Source organism: Trichosurus vulpecula, chromosome 3 (genome assembly GCF_011100635.1).
Source record: "Trichosurus vulpecula isolate mTriVul1 chromosome 3, mTriVul1.pri, whole genome shotgun sequence".
Taxonomy (NCBI): domain Eukaryota; kingdom Metazoa; phylum Chordata; class Mammalia; order Diprotodontia; family Phalangeridae; genus Trichosurus; species Trichosurus vulpecula.
Window position 1 is genome coordinate 27,628,138 of NC_050575.1, and position 20,788 is coordinate 27,648,925.

The window sequence follows — 20,788 nt, forward strand, 5'->3', positions numbered from 1 at the left end:
TGGTACAGAAACACCAGTTATTGTAACCTCACTTAGACACTAGGTCCTGAATACTTAAAAACAATAGAAGTAGTATTGGTTAGTCAGCCAAATAAACTACCAAAATGCAAGAGAATTAAAGATGCCTAAAGACTTCTCATAAGAAATTTTTACTTTAGATGTGTGCACATAATTTAAACATAACTGTAGGAACTTAATGGAAATTTGTGAAACTATCTATGGGTGGTACACTGACATATGTCTACATTACTCAACTAAACATACAAAATACTTTCTATGATAAGAACCATCTTGATTTTGTACCGAGATTTCTCAAAACCCTATCTTTCACTTAAATTTATTCAGAGTATCAAAAATGTTCTCTCTCAAATCGTTTAGAAAGCAAAAATAAGGATAATTCATTTAATGCTCAGTCATCTGAGATAACAGTATATTTCAACTCAACTCATATACTCAAACGCTTACTTTTATTGAGGTGAAAGCTCCTTAGCTAATCACTTATTTCCCTAACAGAAAAAAAACTCATACCCTACAGTAAACATTTTATTGTTTCCAACATTAAAATATAGCAAGCCTATTTTGTTTTGACTGGCTTTTGACCTGCAACAAATACTATCTTGGGCTATAAACCCTAAATTACAGTAATAAGTTGAATTACCAATTCTATAAGGCAAAAAATTTTATGTGGTAATATTCTGTCCCAATTTTACCAAAACTCTTAACTCTAGTTGAAAGAGGTACATTTTAAAGTTACATTTATCAGATTATTAAACATTTCACGATAAAATATTTATATTTATTCCAAGGGGCATGTGGATTTTTAAAAACTACTTTAAATTGGGGTCTTATGCAATTTCACCCTTTCAGTTCATTTAATGTGACTAAAAGACAAACATTTCAAAAATCTCTTTAAAGTTCTGGTTTTTTATTTTTTTAATTTCTTATCCCAGGTCCCAAGTTGGCAAGGTCTGGCATCATAAGGATAGCAGTAAAAAGAATAAACTTCTGATCACTACAACATAAACCACTAAACCAAAAGAATAATAGTTTCCAGCTCGGTTTTTATTTTACCAGCTGGCCGAAAAGTCTGAGTGCAATTTTGTGCAAGTTTTACGAAAGTTTAAAACCATACTCAGACTTCTGGGCCACTCTTATGTAAAAGACAAAGGTAATGAAAACAAGGATGTTTTAAAAGAATAGATAAACGACAAGTAGATTATCCAGAACAAGTGGTCAAATTTTCTCTAAACATTACAATGAAATCAAAAACATGCAACTTCCTTTTTTTAAATCCTAGTTCTATTATTATTTTTTTCTGTATAGATCATAGTTGTGCTCCATAGAAACACACCTACTAATGATGTTTCAAGGAGCTTTTATAGAAGTCATTACATCTCTTCACAGAAATTAGGTTTAGTTCAAATTATCAGTGAATTAAGATTTTAAATAAGAATTCTATCTAGTTCAAACTATAAAGCACTCTAACATTCAATGACATCAAGCTAAAGTCATGCTAGAAATAAGCAAATCAGAGATAACACATTTGAGGTGTCTCAAAATAATATTTTTATTTAAGTCATGACATTAATACACATTTCCACAAATGCCTTCAGACTTGTGACAAACTGGTCATTTTTTTCCAAATAACAAAACAGAAAAAATAACCAGCTGCCATACCACAAAGAAAAAACAAGACAGACAAAAGCATTTTCTTTGGGAAGAGTTCTATTTCTACCTAAGTATGATAGTAATAAGGGCTATTTTCACTAAGAGCACACAGTTTTGAATTAGCACCTATTACAATAACAAAAGAGGTCTTAAAAATATAAGAACTTCACTGTAAGAACCTAGTGTTACATGACTTACTAAAGAAGTCTTAGGATCACCAAATTTAAATGACTTGCCCAGAGTCATACAGCTAGTTTCAGTAGTAGGATTTGAATCTAGATCTTTCTGACTCCAAGGCCAGCATTTTATACTGTCTCTTGTATTCTCTACAAAATGATACCAACTCGATTCCCCTTTTCACTGTATAGAATAAATCATTTATTTAGGGCAGAAAATACCTATACCTTTCTTCTTACAAAATTGGTCATATCTAATTTAGATCCACATACTGGAGAAGGAAATGGCAAACCACTCCAGTATCTTTGCCAGGAAAACCCCAAATGGGGTCACAAAGATATGGACATGACTGAAAAACAATGTAGATCCACAAGAGGCAAAAATAGTATCTTTGTATAAGATAAAGAAAAAACTGCCTCCTTAATAGGGGATCATTATCTATGTTCTATATATAGCTCAAATTAAAATAAATATCTAAACTAGAAAATGGTATTCTTAAATGTTTTAAAAAGAAAAACCACCCTCTAAACAAAACTCAGGGAGTTTTGCTTCACCCTTCCACTTCATATCCTAATAAATGGAATATATGCATAAGTATTTTAGGCATTACAGGTGGTCAAGGTTCACACACTACAATTATGCCCTTCTCTCATCTAATTTTTTCCTCCATGTTTTCATGATTTTATGATTTCTATGCAGATCTAAGTCTTTTCCCATCTCAAAACTGGATAAGCAAACTTCAAATACAAGGAATCTAAAACTGAACTCATTTTCCCCTTCAAACTAGTTATTCCTAGACAGTAGTAATGCCACAATTCCCCCAGTCATTTTGGCCAGAAGCTTTGGAACACTGGACTTGGGGGTCAAAAGATTTGGATTAGATTTCTGACTCTGTCATTGCCTCCTGGTATGACCTTGGTGAAAACCTCTTATTTAAGCCTATTTCCTCTTCTCTAAAATAGGGATTTGCATTACTTAAGGAATGTAAAGCACTTTTTTAAAACCTTAAGAACTGCAAATAATTACCTTTGGCAGCCATCAAGTCTGGTTAAATTCTTCTGATGCTATTACTTCGTATGTTTTTGTCCCTACTCAAAGAACCTTAGCATGAAATTTCAAGGTCCTCCATAATCTGGCCTCAATCTATCTCTCCAACCTATCTTCTCTTACTCACCTACAGAAAATGATTTACCTTCTATACATTCCTATCTCCCTACCTGCTCTCTTGTGGTTACCCTGGCCAGAAATACCTACCCTTCTCTACTTATCTAAATCCTATCCAACCTATAATATCCAACTCAAATTCTAATTGAACCCTTCCCAAACCACAGGGCTCCTAAGAACCCCTTCTTATGGCACGCATTGTTTGTATAACTCATTTGACATCTACACATTATTAACCTGAATTGTTATTTATCTATCTAAATATGTCCCCTTTAACTGTTAAGTTCCTGGAGAATAAGGATTGAATCTTCCTTCACTGTTTTTGTGGACAAAGAGTTGTGCACTTTCAATTGCTTAATCTGAATGATTTTTTAATAAAAGTCTTTAAAAACTTGAATTTTTGTGAATGCATATGCTACATGTGTTATAATTTCAAAATACCTACTTTCTAAAATTTCTCTATAGTTTTTCCCATAAATCATAAAAGGCAAACAATAAGATTTATATACCACCTCCTTTTTATACTAGTGCATGTATATACATACAAACAGCACATAATTTATCGAAATATCCTAATAAGGAAACAACCTTTATTTCCTAGCCATTTCTCTTGACTTACATAGCAATTAAGGCAAAAGAAGCGAACCTTTAGAAACTTTATTTCTCTCATTGCAATTTTGTTGACAGATTTTTCCGGTTTTTCATAAAATATCTTAATGGCCACTATCTGCCCAGTATCCTTATGTTTACACTTCATGACTGTTCCATAACTTCCCTCTCCCACTTTTCCAAGAGTTTCATACATCTCCATTTTCAAGACTGGTTTCTAGTTCTTCAGGGAAATAAAGAGGAAAAAAAACACAAATGTTCATATCTGTATTTGCTCCAGGCCGGAAATCTATTTCTAGTACAAATCTATTTGCACCCTGAAGTTATTCCTATAGAAAACAAAAGGATTTTGAGTATTTAGAAATATCTGGGCTCAAATACAAGAGGAATAAAGGAAAATGCAAAAGTTTTCTCCCTTCCCAGAGTTTCTGCTTTTCTTCAGGGACACTACCACAGGATCTCCTCTTAACCTTGAGATTCTGTCACCATTACACGCGTAATTCCTAACTGCATTTTTCATATGCCTTCAATCGCCCCCCCATCCAACTTGGGGTTCCAACACAAAGTCGGATACAATCCCCTTCAGCACCTGGGGATTTATGGTACTTCAGTCCTTCCTCATCAAACATGGGACTCCCATATTTACCCTTCCCCAACAAACCTGAGATTCCTCGAACCTCCTCCCTATACTCTTTATAGGACCTTCCCCAATCTGGAAGGTCCCGAATGCCAACCCACTCCCCCTTGCGCATGCCCATCTAGGTCTCTGCTCCCCCAACTCAGCCCTTGGGCAGGTCTCAGTCCTCCAGGAGCCCGCCTTCTCCTCCCCACCAGCAAGTCTCACTCCCTTACCAGCCTCCAGGGTGGATCCCCCTAAGTAAGACCCTTATACTCCGCTCCCCACATCGCCGTCTCCACCCCCGGTCAGAACCTCCCTCATGAAGGTCCCAGAAGCCTCAATCCCCTCACGGGTCACGGTATGACCTGGTCCCCCAGAGACCTCAGCCCCAAGTTTTCCCTCCTGTGCCCCGCCGGAATAATCTCCCATTACCTATGCTCCTACACTGCCTCAATTCTCCATCCCCCTCATCAAACCCGCGCTTCCCAGGCCCCGGCCCGGCCTGGCCCGGCTGCAGCATGCCCCCTCCGCTCCGCCCCGCCGTTGACCTGGTCAGGGCAGCCGCCGCCGCTGCCTCAGCCCATCCTGCGGCCCCACGGGCCTGGCTCCGAGCAGTCGCAGCCCCAGCCCCAGCCCGGCCGCGAGAACCTGCCTCGCCCTGCCAGCCTGCCCGACCACCCGCTACCACGGCAACGCCGGCAGGGCGGGGACGGAACACGGCGCGCGCAGGACCGGAAGCTTCTTGAGCCCACCTGGTTCGGAACGGCAAGCAGAGAGGGACAGAAGAGTAAAGAAGGTGAGCCGCGGCCTGGCCTTGCCCCGACCCTGGGGAGGCCGGTAGGTGTGGCTGTGGGGGAGAGCCACGTGGGCTGGAGCAGCGTCACCTGTCGTCAGCTTTTTCGCCCGCGGTGGTTGGAGCCAGCCCGGAGCCTCTCGGACTCCGGTGATTTCTGTCAAAGGGCGCACGGGTCAGTGACCGGGAGAATGTTGGCCGAAATGTGAGGATTCTGGCCCAAGAACCCGAAATGAAAAACCAGGACGCGGCGGAGGGAGAGCCAGGGAGAGGCGCCGCTGGGGCCGGGGCAGCGGGGCCCGCGACGATCCCGTCTCCAGCCCCCAGTTCAGGCCCTCAGCACCCTCCGCCCCGCCCTCCCGGGCTGCTGTCATAGCCTCCTCAGTCACCAAAATGTTATCTTCTCGCCCTCCCTCCAACTCCCCAGCCCTCGTTGGAAAAGCAGCCCCCTCTGTCAGGGGTGGGGAGCGCGGATCACGGAACTTCTGGCATCGTGGCTGGTCATTGTTAAGCCAGCATTTATTAAGCCTTTAGCAGTCAACAAGCATTTATTAAGCATCTATGTATGCATTAACCGATGAAAATACAACGAAAAGGGGGAAAACCAACCCCCAAAACAAAATACAGTCTCTGCCCCCAGAGCACTCACATTCGAACCGGGAAACAACATGCAAATAGGTATATACCGACAGGTATGCAGTGTGAATGGAAGGTAATCTCAGAGGGAAGGCACTATATAGTGGTGGGAGGAGGGAGAGGACTCTTGCAAAAGGTGGTATTGGACCTGAGTCTTGAGGGAAGCCAGAGATGAGCCGAAGAGGTAGAGCATTTCCAGGAATGCGGGACAGCCGATACAAAGCAGATGGAGCACGAGGAGCTGGAGTTAATAGCAATTGGGCCACTGTAGAATGTGATGGAGGGAAGGAAAGTGTGAGGAGACCGGGAAGGCAGGAAGGAGCCAGATTACGAAGAGCTTTAAATGCTAGAGGAGTTTATAGGGAGAAAATTGGAGAAATGTTGGAGAAAATAAGGAGCCACGGATGCTCAGTGAGCAGGAGAGTGACATTGTGATCAGATCTGTGTTTTAGGAAAATCAACTTGGCATCAGAGTTGAAGATAGATTAGATAGATCACTGAAGCAGGAAGCCTTCAAATAATTAGAACGCTATAGCAGTACAAAATTATGTGGACTTGCAGCTGTATGAGAGAAAGAAGGAGATCTATAGGAGAGATGTTTTGAAAAGGCAAGATTTGGTAATGGAATGTTTGGGTGATTGAGGAGTTAAGGATGACACCAAAGTTGTGAACTTAGGTGATTGGATAATGGCATCCTCAACCAAAAGTTTGGAAGGGGCTTGGGGGAAAGTAATGAGTTTTATTTTGGACATGTTAAATTTGAGATACCTACTGTTCAAACTGTCCAAGAAATAGCTAGCAATGAGTGGCTAGTTCAGGAGACCTAAGGCTGGATATATAGATTTGGAAATCTGCATAGAGAAATTAAGTCCATTGGAGCTGATGAGATCATGAAGTGAGATTGTATTGAGCAAAAAGAGGGCTCAGGTTGGAACCTTGGGAGATACCCGCATTGGTAGGTATGAAATGAAAAACCAGTAAAGGAAACTAAAGAGCCGTTAGTTAGGAGAACCAGGTCGAGTGAAGAAGTTGAGAGAAGATGGATATATAGTCAAGAAGATCTGAGCTCAAATCCTGTCTCTGCAAATACTGCAGTTGTGATCATGGGCAAATCACTTAAGCTTAGTGCCGCAGTCAACTCTCTTAAAATTAAGCTACCAGAAATTGCCATTGTACAACACTGGAGGGAGTTTCCACCCTGAGAGCTCCCCACATTGATGAAATCATAGGTCTGAACCAAAACAAGAGAGGAAAGACTTTCTGGATCATTGTTTAAGTAGCATTTTGAGAAGGAAAAAGGATTGATATCTATATGTGTCATAGGGATGGGAGGAAATATGGATGTGCCTTTGTGAGTAAAACATCCTATTTTTTTTCTAAAGGAATTAATTTAGCTATGCTGCACATTTCAAATTTGTTTTCTATAGCTGCTAGTCAGAGCTATAGTAAGAAAGCTTTTAGACAAAATGTGGCCATAATGGTGGAAATGCTATGAACAACATTAACAATCCCAAGAAAAACCAACTGGATAGAGAATATTTATTGTTCAGGTTCTCAGTTGCAGTTGTAGTTGGATAGGCAGTCCTTTGAATTAGTCCCTGATTACCTATATATCTTGGGGAAACAATATTTAAAAAAAGAAGATGAAGCTAGACTCAGAAGTGAAAAGTTGTGTGTATTGGATTTTTTGGAAAATGACATACCTCTTTTGACAATCCCAAACTGTTTCTGACACAAAACTGCATTTAGAAACATTTAAAATAATGCAATAGAGAAAGACCTCACATCTTTGGCATCTGTTTCTTTCTCCTTATTCATGTGCCTGTTATCCTAGTTCAGGTCCTCATCACTGCTGGCCTGGACTATTCCAATAGTTACCTAATTGGTTTCTGTATTTCTCACCACTATACAAACATTTCATTCCAGTCAAACTGGCTTATATGTTTCCTGTACTTGGCATTCCACCTCCTACCTCTGTGCCTTTGCATGACCTTTTTTCCATAACTGGAATGCTACCCCTCCTGATCTCCTCTTCTTGGAATCTCTAGTGCCTTTCAAAGCTCAGCTGAGGTACCACCTATTACATGAGGCCCTTCCTCATCTCCTCCAGTTGTTAGTGTCCTCCACCTCCGAACTCCCAAAATTACTTGTACTGTTTATATATAATTTATATTAACTGTTTGTTATATATTGTCAGGAAAAAGTAAGCTACTGGAGGGCAGGGACTGTTTGGTTTTTTTTTAATCTTTGTATCCCTGGTGCCCAGCACAGTGTTTTATATACTACAAGTAGATGATAAATACTTGAGTTCCATCAAATCTAAACTTTATATTTCACCTAGTACCTCTCATGGTACTCATCAAAGTAGTTTTAATAAATGTATATTGAATTCTTTGTGATACTTTCATAAAGTCAAATAATTGATGTTCACTGGTTTAGTTGTATCTGACTCTTTGTGATTCCACAGACCATAGCACACCAATACCGTCCACAGAGTTTTCTTGGCAAGAACACTTGAGTGGTTTGCCATTTCCTTCTCCAAAAGCAAACAGAGATTATGTGACTTGCTCAGGGTTACACAGCTAGTAAGTATCTGAGGCTGAATTTGAACTCAGGTCTTCCTGACTTTTGATAATGTTATCAAATAACATTCATGATAATGTAACAGCCTACTTACAACCCAGAAGACACACCCCCTCCCTGCTTCCTTCTGCTTGACTCTGATCTCTGGGTCCTTTGCAACTACCCAACATAAAACATTAAGAGAGGAGAATATTTGTATGAAGGGTACTAAGAATCACACCTTCAAACCCTACTCAAAAAAAAAAAAAAAGAAAAAAGTCTTGGATTGAGAACCTCTTCACTAGACTCTAATAAAATAAATGGAGTCCAACTTTATTTACAAAGCATCTTTCAAAAGGGTATGTATCTCACATACCATACATAAAATACTGTCTCATCTATACTTTTTTAGAGCTTTTTCTTTTAAAAATATATTTCATTTTTTTTGATTACCAAAAATTTCTACCTTCTCTCCCTCCAATCTCAACCCACCTTCCTCTAGTTGAGAATGAAAGAAAAACAAAATCCATTACAAACATAGTCAAGCAAAACAAATTTCTCCACTGGCCATGTCCACATGTTCAAACTGATAATTTTACACTATCAAGAGATAGGTAGCATGTCTCATCACTAGTTCTCTGAAATCATGGCCGTTCATTACAGTAATCAGAATATTTAATTCTTTCAAAGTTGTTTGTCATTACTGTATTGTCGTCATTGTTCTCTGGTTCTGTTCACTTTGCTCTCCATCAGTTCACACAAGTATTCTCAGGTTTCTTTAAAACCAACACCTTCATCATTTCTTACAGCACAATAATATTTTGTCACATAACTTGTTTAGCCATTCTCCAACTTATGGGAACTCCCTCAGATTTCCATTCTTTGCTACCTCAAAAAATATATATGCTTTTCTACGTCTATACAATTTGTTTTGCTTAGGACTAATCTTTCCCTTAATCTGCTTTTCCTCTAATTCTCCCTCATCTTTCTCTCCTTTCTCAATTTCCCTGTTGAGTGAAATGCATTTTTGTACTCAATTCTGGTGTGTCTGTCTGTGTGTATTCTTCCCTCCTTCAACCAGTTCAGTTGAGAGTAAGGCTCAAGCATCAGCCACTCCAACCCACCTCTTCCTTCTTGTCTGTATAGATGTCGACTTACATACCCTAATTATGTGGTATAATTTTCCCTAACTTTCCTCCTTCCCTTCCTCCAGTGTTTTCTTCTCCTTACTTTCAATTCTTTTCTAAAGGTCCTCAAGACAAAACAGAATTACTCCAAGGCTTTGTCTAATTAGTTTCCTGACCCCTGATGATAGAGTTCAGAGAGGACTCAGGTGTCATTTCCCTACATTTGTATGTAAATTAGAAGATCCTTATTTGGTCTCTTAAGTTCCCTCATGTTTGCCTTTTTGTTTCTCTTAATTCCTGTGTTTAAATTTCGAACTTTCTGTGTAGTTCTGGTCTTTTCATCAGGAATACTTGGAAGCTCTCTATTTTGTTAAAGATTCATTTCCCTTCCTGTAGCATTATATTTAGTTTTGCTGGATAATTTATTCTTGGTTGTAAACCCATATCCTTTTCCACCTGTAATATCATACTGCAAGGGCTCTGGTCCTTTATATTGATGACTGCTATGTTCATGTGTGATCCTGACCGTGGCTCCTCATTTCCAGAAATATTTCTAGTGATTGTAGTATTTTTTTCTTTGACATTGAAGCTCTGGATTTTGACCACAATGTTCCTGGTAGTTTTCATTTGTTTTTTGTTTTTTTTCAGGAAGTAGTCAATGGATTCTTTCTATTTCTACTTTACTCTCTGGTTCTAAGAGATCTGGACAGTTTTCCTTTAAGATTTTTCTGAAATTACCTGTCAGATCTATGGAAAGAGGGAGAGTTCATGACCAAACAAGAGAAGAATTCACAGGAGGTAAAATGGATATTTTTGATTATGTAAAATTATGAAGATTTTACACAAATAAAATCAATACAGCTAAAATTAGAAGAAAAGCAGGAAACTGGGAAAAATCTTTGTAGCATGTTCCTCTGATGAAAGTCTCATTTCTAAGATATATAGGCAACTGAGTGAAATTTGTAAGAATAAGAGCCATTATTCAATTCACAAATGGTCAAAAGATATGAATAGGCAATTTTCAGAGGAAGAAAAGCTATCAATAGTTATATGAAAATGCTGTAAATCACTATTAGAGAAACAAGAATTAAAACAACTCTGAAGTACTATTTCACATCCATCAGATTGGCTAAGATGACAGAAAAAGAAAAAGTGACATGTTGGCAGGGAGGTAGCTGTGGAAAAACAGGTACACTAATGCCTTGTTGGTGGAGCTGTGAACTAGTCCACCCATCCTGAAAAGCAATTTAGAACTATGCCCCTATTAAACTGCGTGTACCCTTTGACCAGCAATACTGCTACTAGGTCTATACCCCAAAGAGATCAAAAAAGGAGGAAAAGGACCCATATGATTTATAGCAGCTCTTTTTGTAGTGGCAAAGAATTGGAAATTGAGGAGATGTCCATCACCTGGGGAATAGCTGAATGAGTTCTGGAATATTAACGAAATAAAATATTATTGTATTGTAAGAAATGAAGGGAGTGGTTTTATAAAAACCTGGGAAAAGTGGTATGAACTGACACGAAATGAAGTGAGCATAACTAGAAGTGTAATTTATACAGTAACAGCAATATTGAAAAGATAATCAACCTTGAAAGACTAATTCTGATCAACACAATGAACAATTGTTCCAAAGGACTCACAATTAACTATACTATCCAACCCCAGATATTTGATGGACTCAGAATGTAGGTTAAAGTATATATTCTTCCTTTTTTTTGGACATGACTAAAGTGGGAATTTGTTTCACAGGCCTATACGTATTTGTAATGGGTTTTATTTTTCTTGCTTTCTCAATGGGTGGGGTAGAAGGAGGGTGGATGGACAGAATTCAGAACTGATAATAAAATTGAATTTTTAAAAACCAAGATTTTCTGAAACCCTTATTGGTATCTAAGCTCTCTTTTGGACCTGGCTTTCAGGTAGTCCAATAATTATTAAATTTTTTTCTCCTTGATGTTTTCTATTTTCTAGGTCAAGTTGTTTTTGCCATGAGAAAACTTACATTTTCTTCTTTTTTGGTTTTTAGACTTTGTTTTACTATTTCTTGTTATCTCTTAGACTCATTGGTTTCCATTTAGTCCATTCTAAATTTCAGAGAGTTTGTTGTTGAGCAATGTGTCGTACCTCTTGTCACAAACTAATTATTTCTTCAATAGCTCTCATTTCTTTTCCAATATTTTTTTTTGCTCTAGGTCTCTCATTTATTAAACACACAAGTTTTTATTTTTTATGTTTCATTGTATTTTTATTTATTTTGTTAAATATTTTCTTTTTAAAAAATTACTTATTTATTTTAGTTTTCAACATTCACTTTTATAAGCTTTTGAGTTCTAAAATTTCCCCCCTCTTTAAGACATAAAAGATGGGCATGCAATCTGATAAAGGCTATATATGCACAATCATATTAAACATTTCCACATTAGTCATGTTGTGAAAGAAGAATCAGAACAAAAGGGGAAAACCACAAGAAAGGAAAAACAAAAAAGAAAATAGTATGCTTTGATCTGCATTCAGACTCCATAGTTCTTTCTCTGGATGTGGAGAGTATATTCCATCTTGAGTCTTTTGGAATTGTCTTAGATCATTGTATTGCTGAGAAGAGCTAAGTCTATCAAAGTTGTTCATTGCACAATGTTGCTGTTACTGTGTACAATGTTCTGGTTCTGCTCAATTCACTCACCATCAGTTCATGTAAGTCCAGGTTTTTCTGAAATCTGTCTGCTCATCATATCTTATGGTACAATAGTATTCCATTACATTCATATGCCACAACTTGTTCAACCATTCCCCAGTTGATGGGCATCCCCTCAATTTCCAATTCTTTGCCACCACAAAAAAAAGCTGCTATATTTTTTGTACATGAACATACACATACACATACACACACATACACACATTTTAAACTCTTTTAAAAATGCTTGCTTCATCTCTTCTAGGAATTCTAGTTGAATTTGTGCCAGGTCATATATTTCTTTGAGTATTTGCTTGTGGAGGTTTGAAGTCATTCTCTTCTTCTGGGTTTGTGTCTCAAGTGCCTTTATTTTTATAGTAAGGTTATTTTTTATTTGTTCAGTCTTTCAGCTTTCTTCCTGCCTTCAGACTTGATGTTAGAGCTGGGCTCCATGTGCTTCTGGAAGGAAGGTCAGGGCTGGTCCTGCTTATTGGAAGTATTAAGCATTGTTTTATTTCAGGATCTCAAGGACAGCTCAGACTGGTAAAGTGCAAGCTTTCAGCGCTCGCAGAGTTGTCTGATCTAAGGCAAAGTCTAATCACCGCCCCTTCAGTATGAGCTCTTGAAGTTCCTGACCTATATTTGGGGCTGAGCAGCAATGACTGCTGCTGGACTCACCCCCTGTCAGGCAGCTGGGAAGTTCTGCTGGTTCAGTGACCGAACTATAGGATTCCCTTTGGTCAGGGATTCCTGCCCCTGTTATTTCCCTGAAGAATGGAATAGATGCTAGGGGTGAGACCCTGCTCTGCCCCTGGAATCTGAGTCAAACAGCTCATGCTTGCTTCTGAACTTGTTAGTACACCACATAGAGATATCGGCTGCTACCTGACCTGGACACAAATCATCTTAGTCTATTCTGGAATTTGGTATTGGGTGACAGAGCTGCCAGATGGCACCAGTTCCCTTTTGGTGACCTGTTATGGGTCTGGATCCCTTCTTGCCCTAATACTCAGCCTTTCTCTGGGTACTCAAGTACCCCAGATGACCGCATGTTCCTGGCCAAACCCATTCCTAGTGTCTACAGATCTCTCTGTTTCTCTGTGCCAACCTGGGCCAGAAAAATTAGTCCCTTTGATTTCTTTTTCTTGGATTTCCCCATCAGTATTCAATATGATGCATTTTCTTTATGTTTGGAGAGGTTTGGGGAGGAAGTTCACTGTACTTCTTCCACCATCTTGGCTCTGCCTTCCTCATCTATACTTTGTATTCCCACCAGTCCCTGTCTAATACAAGTGTTCATACAAGTCCTCAATAAATGTTTGTTGAATTATTGGTGATTTTAATAGTTATTACAGAACATTTAACATTTAAAATGGGAGGGTGATCACATTCATTATATCTTGAGCATAGTTCTGCACAAGCCTTGTCCAAGTGTTGGGTAACAGACTCCTCTATTGCCCTAATCTTACATTGCTTCTACCCTGAGAACCTCAGTTTGCCATGGGATTTTGGCGGCCACAGATTTGGCAGCCTTGTTACCTTCTGAAGAATATAGCTTCTCCCAAAGGGAGCTATATCTATGTCTCTGCTCTGACATTCTTTTTGTCTCCCTTTGTATATGGTAAGGCCTGACCTATAGATAAGTTATAACTATGAAGAATATAAAGTCCCATCCTTGGACAGCTGCTGCTGTTCCTCTCATACCTGCTTTATTCTTGATCCTAGCTTCTGCATCTTAGATGTCTTAACACAGGTTGAATTCTTTTGAGTAGCTGTGAATATCATTAAGGAGACTCAGTAGTATCATAGGGCTTGATATAATCAGCACTGTATTGTCCATAAATAGGAACATCTGGAAGACCTTATCATATATATAAACAATCCCTCTTCTGTGTGGAGTCTATGGGAGGCATGGTCCATAACCATGGCATACACAATGGCAAATAGGTTTTATTCCTCACTTTATGACTCAGCATACTAATAATCAGAGGATCATTGAACAAAGTTATTTTTTTTCATTACAATTATCTCAAGGAATCTACTATGATCTTAACACATCATGGGAAATCTTGCTCAACGTGTCTAGAGGGCTGCATTTTGCTCTTTTTTTTTTCCTTTTCCTTTTTGCCTATATGGCTGAAAGTGATGCAGTGTCAATAATTTCAAGTAGGTGACTCAGAGGGACAACAGCAAGATGCAAAAAAACTTCAGTGGCTCCTAGTTGCTTCTAAGATACAATAGAATCCCTCAGTCTTGTATGCAGAGCCCCCAGACTCCTCTGACCCCTATATCTCAGTGAGAGAGTCTGATACTTGAATCATGGTGCTTGACTAGAAAATGATAGTTTTGATTAGTAATTAGCTTTTAAATTGTGGATTTCTAGCAATTTAGTAATCTGGTAATCTAACCACAATCTGGCTTCAGTTTACCTTCCTAGACTTATTTTGCATTTTTCCCTTTTACACATTCTTTTTCCCATTGAACTACTATCTCTTCCCTTGAAATCAACATTTCATCTTACTCTTCCACATGTGCTTACACATATGCCTGAAATGTACTCCCTTTTTATCTCTACCTCTTAGAATCCTTGTCTTTTTTCAAAGGTTAGATTAGGTGTTGCTTCTCTGACGCCTCGATTGCCCAAATTGTGCTTTCTCCGTTCTCAAATTATTATCCTTTTAATTATCTGATTATATGTTGTATCCCCTAGTAAAAATACAAGCTCTTTGAAGACAAGAAAAAATTGTTGTGTCCATAGTATCTTGTACATATTAGGCACCTAATGTCTATTGAACTGAGTTGAATGGAAATGTGACCAATTACTACTGGCTCACCATTAGGAAAAATATTAAACATATTTGATCATATTAATAAAAAGAATAACAAAAATCAAAGGATTATATCAATATGCAGAAAAAGCTTTTGGGAAGATTCAGTACCCCTTCCTGTTTTAAAAAAAAAACCTAGAAAGGATAAGGATAGAGATTTACTTAATATAATAAATGTATCTTTCTAAAACCAAGAGCCATATTATTTAGAGAGGGGATAACCAAGAGGCTTTTCCAATAAGATTGGAGTAAAGCAGGGGTGTCTATAATTATTATTAATATCCAAAATTTATATAATTCCTTAAGGTTTGAAAAACACTCTACAAATATTATCTCATTTGATCCTCACAGAACCCTGGGAGACAGGCGTCATTTTCACGCTCATTTTATAGATGAGGAAACAAAGGAAACAGACTTGCCTGGAGTCACATAGCTTGTATGTACTAGTCCAAGGTGGCTTTTGATCTCAAGTCTTCTGGATTACAAGTCAAGAGCTCTATCCACTATGACACCTAGCTGCCTTGATTATTCTTCAATATAGTGTTAGTATTGTCAGCTGTAGCAACAACAAGAAAAAGAAATGGAGAGAATGAGCATAGGCAAAGAGAAAACAAAATGATCTTCTGCAGATGACATGATGGTTTACTTAGAGAACCCTAGGGATTCAACTAAAAACTAATTGAAACAATTAACAACTTTAGAAAAGTTGCAGGATATAAAATAAGCCCACATAAATCACTAGCATTATTTTATACTGCCAACAAAATCCAGCAGGAAGAGCTATAAGAAGAAATTTCACTTAAAATAATTACAGAAGATACAGTCTACCAGAAAAGACATGTACCTCAAATACATGAACATAACTACAAAGCACTCTTTATACAAATAAAGCCAGATTTAAATAATTTGGGAAATAGTATTTGCTCATGGGTAGGCTGAACTACTGTAATCAAAATGACAATGCTACCTTAATTAGTTTACTAATTTAGTACCATGGCAATTAAACCATCAAAAGGCTATGTTACAGAACTAGAAAAAATAATAAAGTTCTCCTGGAGAAATAAAAGGTCAAGAACAGAGGTGGGGAACCTGCAGCCTTGAGGCCACATGTGGCCTTCTAGGTCCTTGGGTATGGCCTTTTGACTGAGGCCAAGTTTTACAGAACAAATCCTTTTATTAGGGGGATTTCTTCTGTGAAGTTTGGATTCAGTTAAAGGGCCACACTTGAGGACCTAGAGGGCCACCTGTGGCCTCAAGGTTCCAGGTTTCCCACCTGTGATCGAGAATCTCAAGTGAATTGATGAAAAAAAGTGAGGAAAAAGAGGGCCTAGCAATATCATATTTCAAACTACACTGCAAAGCAATAATCATCAAAACAATTTAGTACTGGTTAAAAAATAGAAAGGTTGATCAGTGGGACAGATTGTGTAAGCAATATACAAAAGCAAATAAGCACAATAGCCTAGTGCCTGATAAATCCAAAGATTCCATTGACTGGGGTAAGAAGTCACAATTTTACAAAAAGTGTTAGAAAAAATAGAAATCGGTCTGGCAAAAATTAGGTATAGGCTGGTGTCCTATGTCTACCAAGATAAACTCCAAATGGATAAATGCCTTAGACATAAAGAGTGATGTCATAAGTAAAATAGATAAGCAAGGAAAAAATTTCCTGTCAGATAGGAGATAAAAGTTCATGATGAAATAAGAGATAAAAAGATCACAGCAATTTTGATTGTATAAAATTACAAAGTTTTACACAAACAAAACCAATGGAGCTAAAACTCGAAGAGAAGGAAGTAAATGGGGGAAAAAGCTTTGTGGCAACATTTTGTGATAAAGTTCCCATTTCTAAGATATGTAGGGAATTGATTCAAATTTATAAGAATAAGAACCATTCTCCAACTGATATAAGATATAAGAACAAGCAGTTTTCAGAGGAAGGAATCCAAGCTATTAATAGCCATATTTTAAAAATGTTTTAAATCACTAATAATTAGAGAATGACAAGACAGCTCTGAGATTCTACCTCATAACCCACCAGATTGGCAAAGGTGATAAAAAAATAGGAAAAGGTTCTGACACGTTGAAGGATCTGTGGTCTTATTAGTAAAGTTGCTCTCTTGGAAGAATCAATTCCTCCACACCTTCTCATTCTGTGCATTCTCGCCTTTGTCTTTCAGTAGAACCAAATGACTCAAAAATCTCTGATTTTTTAGTCCTGCCCTCTCTTGAGCTCTAGATTCACATCTCCAATTGCCTTTAGGATATCTTTTTTTTTTTAAATTCTACCAGCATTTCAAGATCGGTATGTCTAAAACTTCACTATTTCTGAATGTTGCACCACCATTTATTGGGTATTCTATATTCATAACCTTACCCTTACTTTTAATTCTTCTCTCTTCCTAACCTCATATTCCATCAATTATCAGGGAGTACCATAAAGCCTAATTCCACATCTTTTGAATCCCTAATCTCTCTTGTCTTGCACTTTGGTCCCACATCACCAACTGCCTGCTAGACATCTCCATCTGGATATATCTCAAACTCAACATGTCTAAAACAAAAGTCATTATTCCCCCCCTCCCTGAAAACCTTTCCCTCTTTCATAGGATTAAAGATTTGATTTAAAGGCTATCTAAATCAGACTCTTCTTTTTGCAAGTGCAGAAAATAAGGCACAGAGAGGTTAGTATCCAGGATTTGCAGCAGAATCTCATTACAAACCCAGCACTTCTAACTGTAACACAATGCTTCAATTTCTCTCTCTCTACTGATAGCAGTACTATCTTCGAGTCACTCAAGTTCACAGTCTGGAGGTTGTCCTTGACTCTTTCTTCTCCCTTAATCCCCATATCCAATTAGTTGCTAAATCTTGTCACTCCTACTTCCCCAACTCTCTCATACCCATTCTTTTCCCTTGACTCATACAGCTGCTGCCCTAGTTCAAGCCCTCATCACCTTTTGTTTGGATTATTGTAACAGCTTCACTAATTGTATCCCAATACTTTCAGTCTCTCCCTTCTTCAAAATATGCTCAACACAGCTGCCAAATTCACATTCCTAAAACTCACCTCTGAATTCGTCAATCCCCTACTCAAAATTCTCAAATGCATCTTTGTCTCCAGGATAAAATGCAAAATCATTAGTTTGGTATGTATGGCCCTCTGCAACATGGCTCCCACTTACATTTCTAGTTTTCTTTCATCTTATCCAATCCAACCAAACTGACCTGCTAGCAACTGAATCAAATACTCCAACTCTCATCTCCATCCCTTTGCACAACTGGTCATCCAGTTTCTAAAAGGCACTTCCTCTACATCTCTGTCTCAGAGACTGAGCTTCCTTCAAAGCACAGCTCAGGTGGCATCTCATACATAAGACCTTTTCTAATCCTCCCAGTTAATAGCATTCTTTCCATCTTGAAATTATTTTGTATTCAGTAGTCAGCTAGAATTTATTAAACACAACTATGTGCTAGGAACTGTGCTAAGCACTGGGGATACAAAGGAAGGCAAAAACAAAAAAACAAAACAATCCCTTCTACTCTTAAGGAGCTCACAGTCTAGTGAGGGAAACATGCAAATAACCACATACAAACAAGATATAGACAGGATAAATTGGAGGTAATCTTAGGGAGGACATTAAGATTAAGAAGCACTAGGAAGGCTTCTTGCAGAAGGTAGGATTTTAGCTGAGACTTGAAGAAAGCTAATAGATGGAGATGAGAAGGGAGAGTTTCCAGACTTGGGGGACAAGCCAGTGAAAATTGAATCCTAGGGGCAGCCAGGTGGCCAAGTGAGTAGAACACTGGCCCTGGAGTCAGGAGGACCCTGGTTCAAATCCTGCCTCAGATACTTGACACATTTACTAGCTGTGTGACCTTGAGCAAGTCACTTAACCCCAATTGCCTTGCCTTCCCCCTGGAAAAAAAGGCATTTTAAAAAATTGAATCCTACTTTTCCTTAAAATAAGTGTCTTTCAAATGTCATGTCCATTAGAAGATAGACTCTGTGTCTCATCTATACTTTGTATCCTCACCAGCCCCTGCCTAGAAGCGCTCACAGTGTCACTTGACACAGGTTTGCTGAATTGTTAGAGATTTAAATATAGAGGATAGTTATTACAAAATACATAACAACATGTATTAAGAATGCTACATCAAGTATTAATTTACTGAAAGCATTTTAAGAGGAGTAACAGTTTCAATGGCTTGGGCAATGCTTTGCTATAATGTAACCATAGTTCTTGATTTATTAGAACATATCACAGGATCTTGAAGGTTTTTACTTTCTTTTAGTAGAGATAATGAGGTGATATCAGTTCAGCATCTCAGTCTCACTTTTTATACATTCCCCAAAGAAACTAGAGAATATGCTCATCACTGAACTCGCCAGATGGTAATTTCCTTCACTCTGCTAAAACCATAAATCTCTTTCAACAAAACCACTATACATTTCTGGGCTTATTGATATCATTTATCATTTGCAGGCTCCTGATAGAGCGAGAATTCCACTGGGACGCAGATTATGTAATAATTATCTTTGTATCTCAGGGATCTTAGTTACCTTTGCATCTCTCCTAGCATCTAGCATGTGCCTTGCACATAGTACTTATTTATAAACAGTTCTTGAACAAATGAAAAACAGAAGGCCAACATTATATCAGATTCCAACCCGCTATGTACCGATTTCTTTTTTTCAAAGTAGAATCAAGGATTTCTTTTAGACAAAATCCACCAATTCTGATACAAATCCTCACATGACATGAAAAAAGTTATGCTTGAAATTCTAATACAACTTTCAGCATAAACACCGCCCCCCCAAACACCTCCCTGGGGTTTCCAGCTCTAGAATAACCTCAGTGCAGGGCAGAACAGGTGGTGTGTACCTATGCGCATGCGGACATTATTATTTCTCTGTGGGTAGGGGTAGGAGGCAGGGCGTCACCATTCGCAGCTGCCCATCAACAAAAATCCCCCCTCTACCACCGCCCTACGGGGTGATACATCGAAGTGACATTTCAACAGCTTGAGAACGACGCTTTTGTTCTGGCCTCTTTTCTTGGGGAGGAGTCTAAGCCTTAAATTACATTGGCACAATTTTAAACAAGCCCCTGGCCCAGGCAGATACATGTCTGTCTGCTGAAAACTAACCAAGTTAGTCAACTTTGGAGTCTCGATCACCAGGTTGGCCACTGGGCAGTGCCTTGTTCGGCGCCAGCAACTCGCAAAGACCCTCGAAGAAAAGGGCGGCGATGTGCTCCACAGGGAGTGCCAGGGTCTTGAAGGAAGAAGGCAAAGAGGCAAAGAGAAATGCAAGCCTTCGTTCCGACCAAGCAATATGTCTGCTACCTCCTGACTAGCAGCAAGGACAAAAGCCGTGGTTCCTGGTGGGTGACTAGAAAGACTGTCCCTAAAGAGAAGCTCCTTCCACCACCGCGGAGGTGGCCAGTCTCTCCTCGCCACTTCACGCTTCCAGACCCTTCTCCGAAACAGTTCTGCCTGCGTCACAGGGCCACGTGGTCTAGTCCCCTCCCCCCCTTCCCCTCCATCTGAATTGTTGACAGCATCACCGAGTGTCACGTGATCTGACGTCATTGTCCTTCCTCTAGCCTGAAATCTCAGGAGGTGGCTGCATCACCCCTCCCGCATCTCCGACTCCTCCCCACTCGGACGAGTCTAAGATTGTATCAAGGGGGAACTAGCTGAGGATTGGTTGTGATACGCTTTCAGTTACTCACTATGCAAAGGAACTGAGGCGAATATAAGGCATAGAACATTAAACAATAGTGCTACAGTCAAAGGCTCGATATTTTTCTGATGAAGGATGTAGAATTAGTTCAGACTCTTCCCTTTTCTCCCCCTCTTACAAAGTCGCCATAGTGGTACGGGCGGAGGGCGGAGGGATCTTTTGTGCAGCGGATGAAGAAGTC

The 20,788-nt window shown here is 38.9% G+C and overlaps 1 protein-coding gene across 1 annotated transcript in view; it reads right to left on the reverse strand.

Annotated features, from left to right (window-relative positions):
• CDKL3 (cyclin dependent kinase like 3) overlaps positions 1–4,872 on the reverse strand; it is a 72,732-nt gene extending 67,860 nt beyond the window's left edge. Inside the window, exons 1-2 of the mRNA XM_036752796.1 lie at positions 4,786–4,872; positions 3,656–3,841 (exon numbers count right to left, since the gene is read on the reverse strand). Of these exons, the coding sequence (XP_036608691.1) occupies positions 3,656–3,820 (165 nt within the window). The 5' untranslated portion in view covers positions 3,821–3,841; positions 4,786–4,872. The remainder of the gene's footprint in view (positions 1–3,655; positions 3,842–4,785) is intronic.
• Between the last annotated feature and the right edge of the window lie 15,916 nt (positions 4,873–20,788).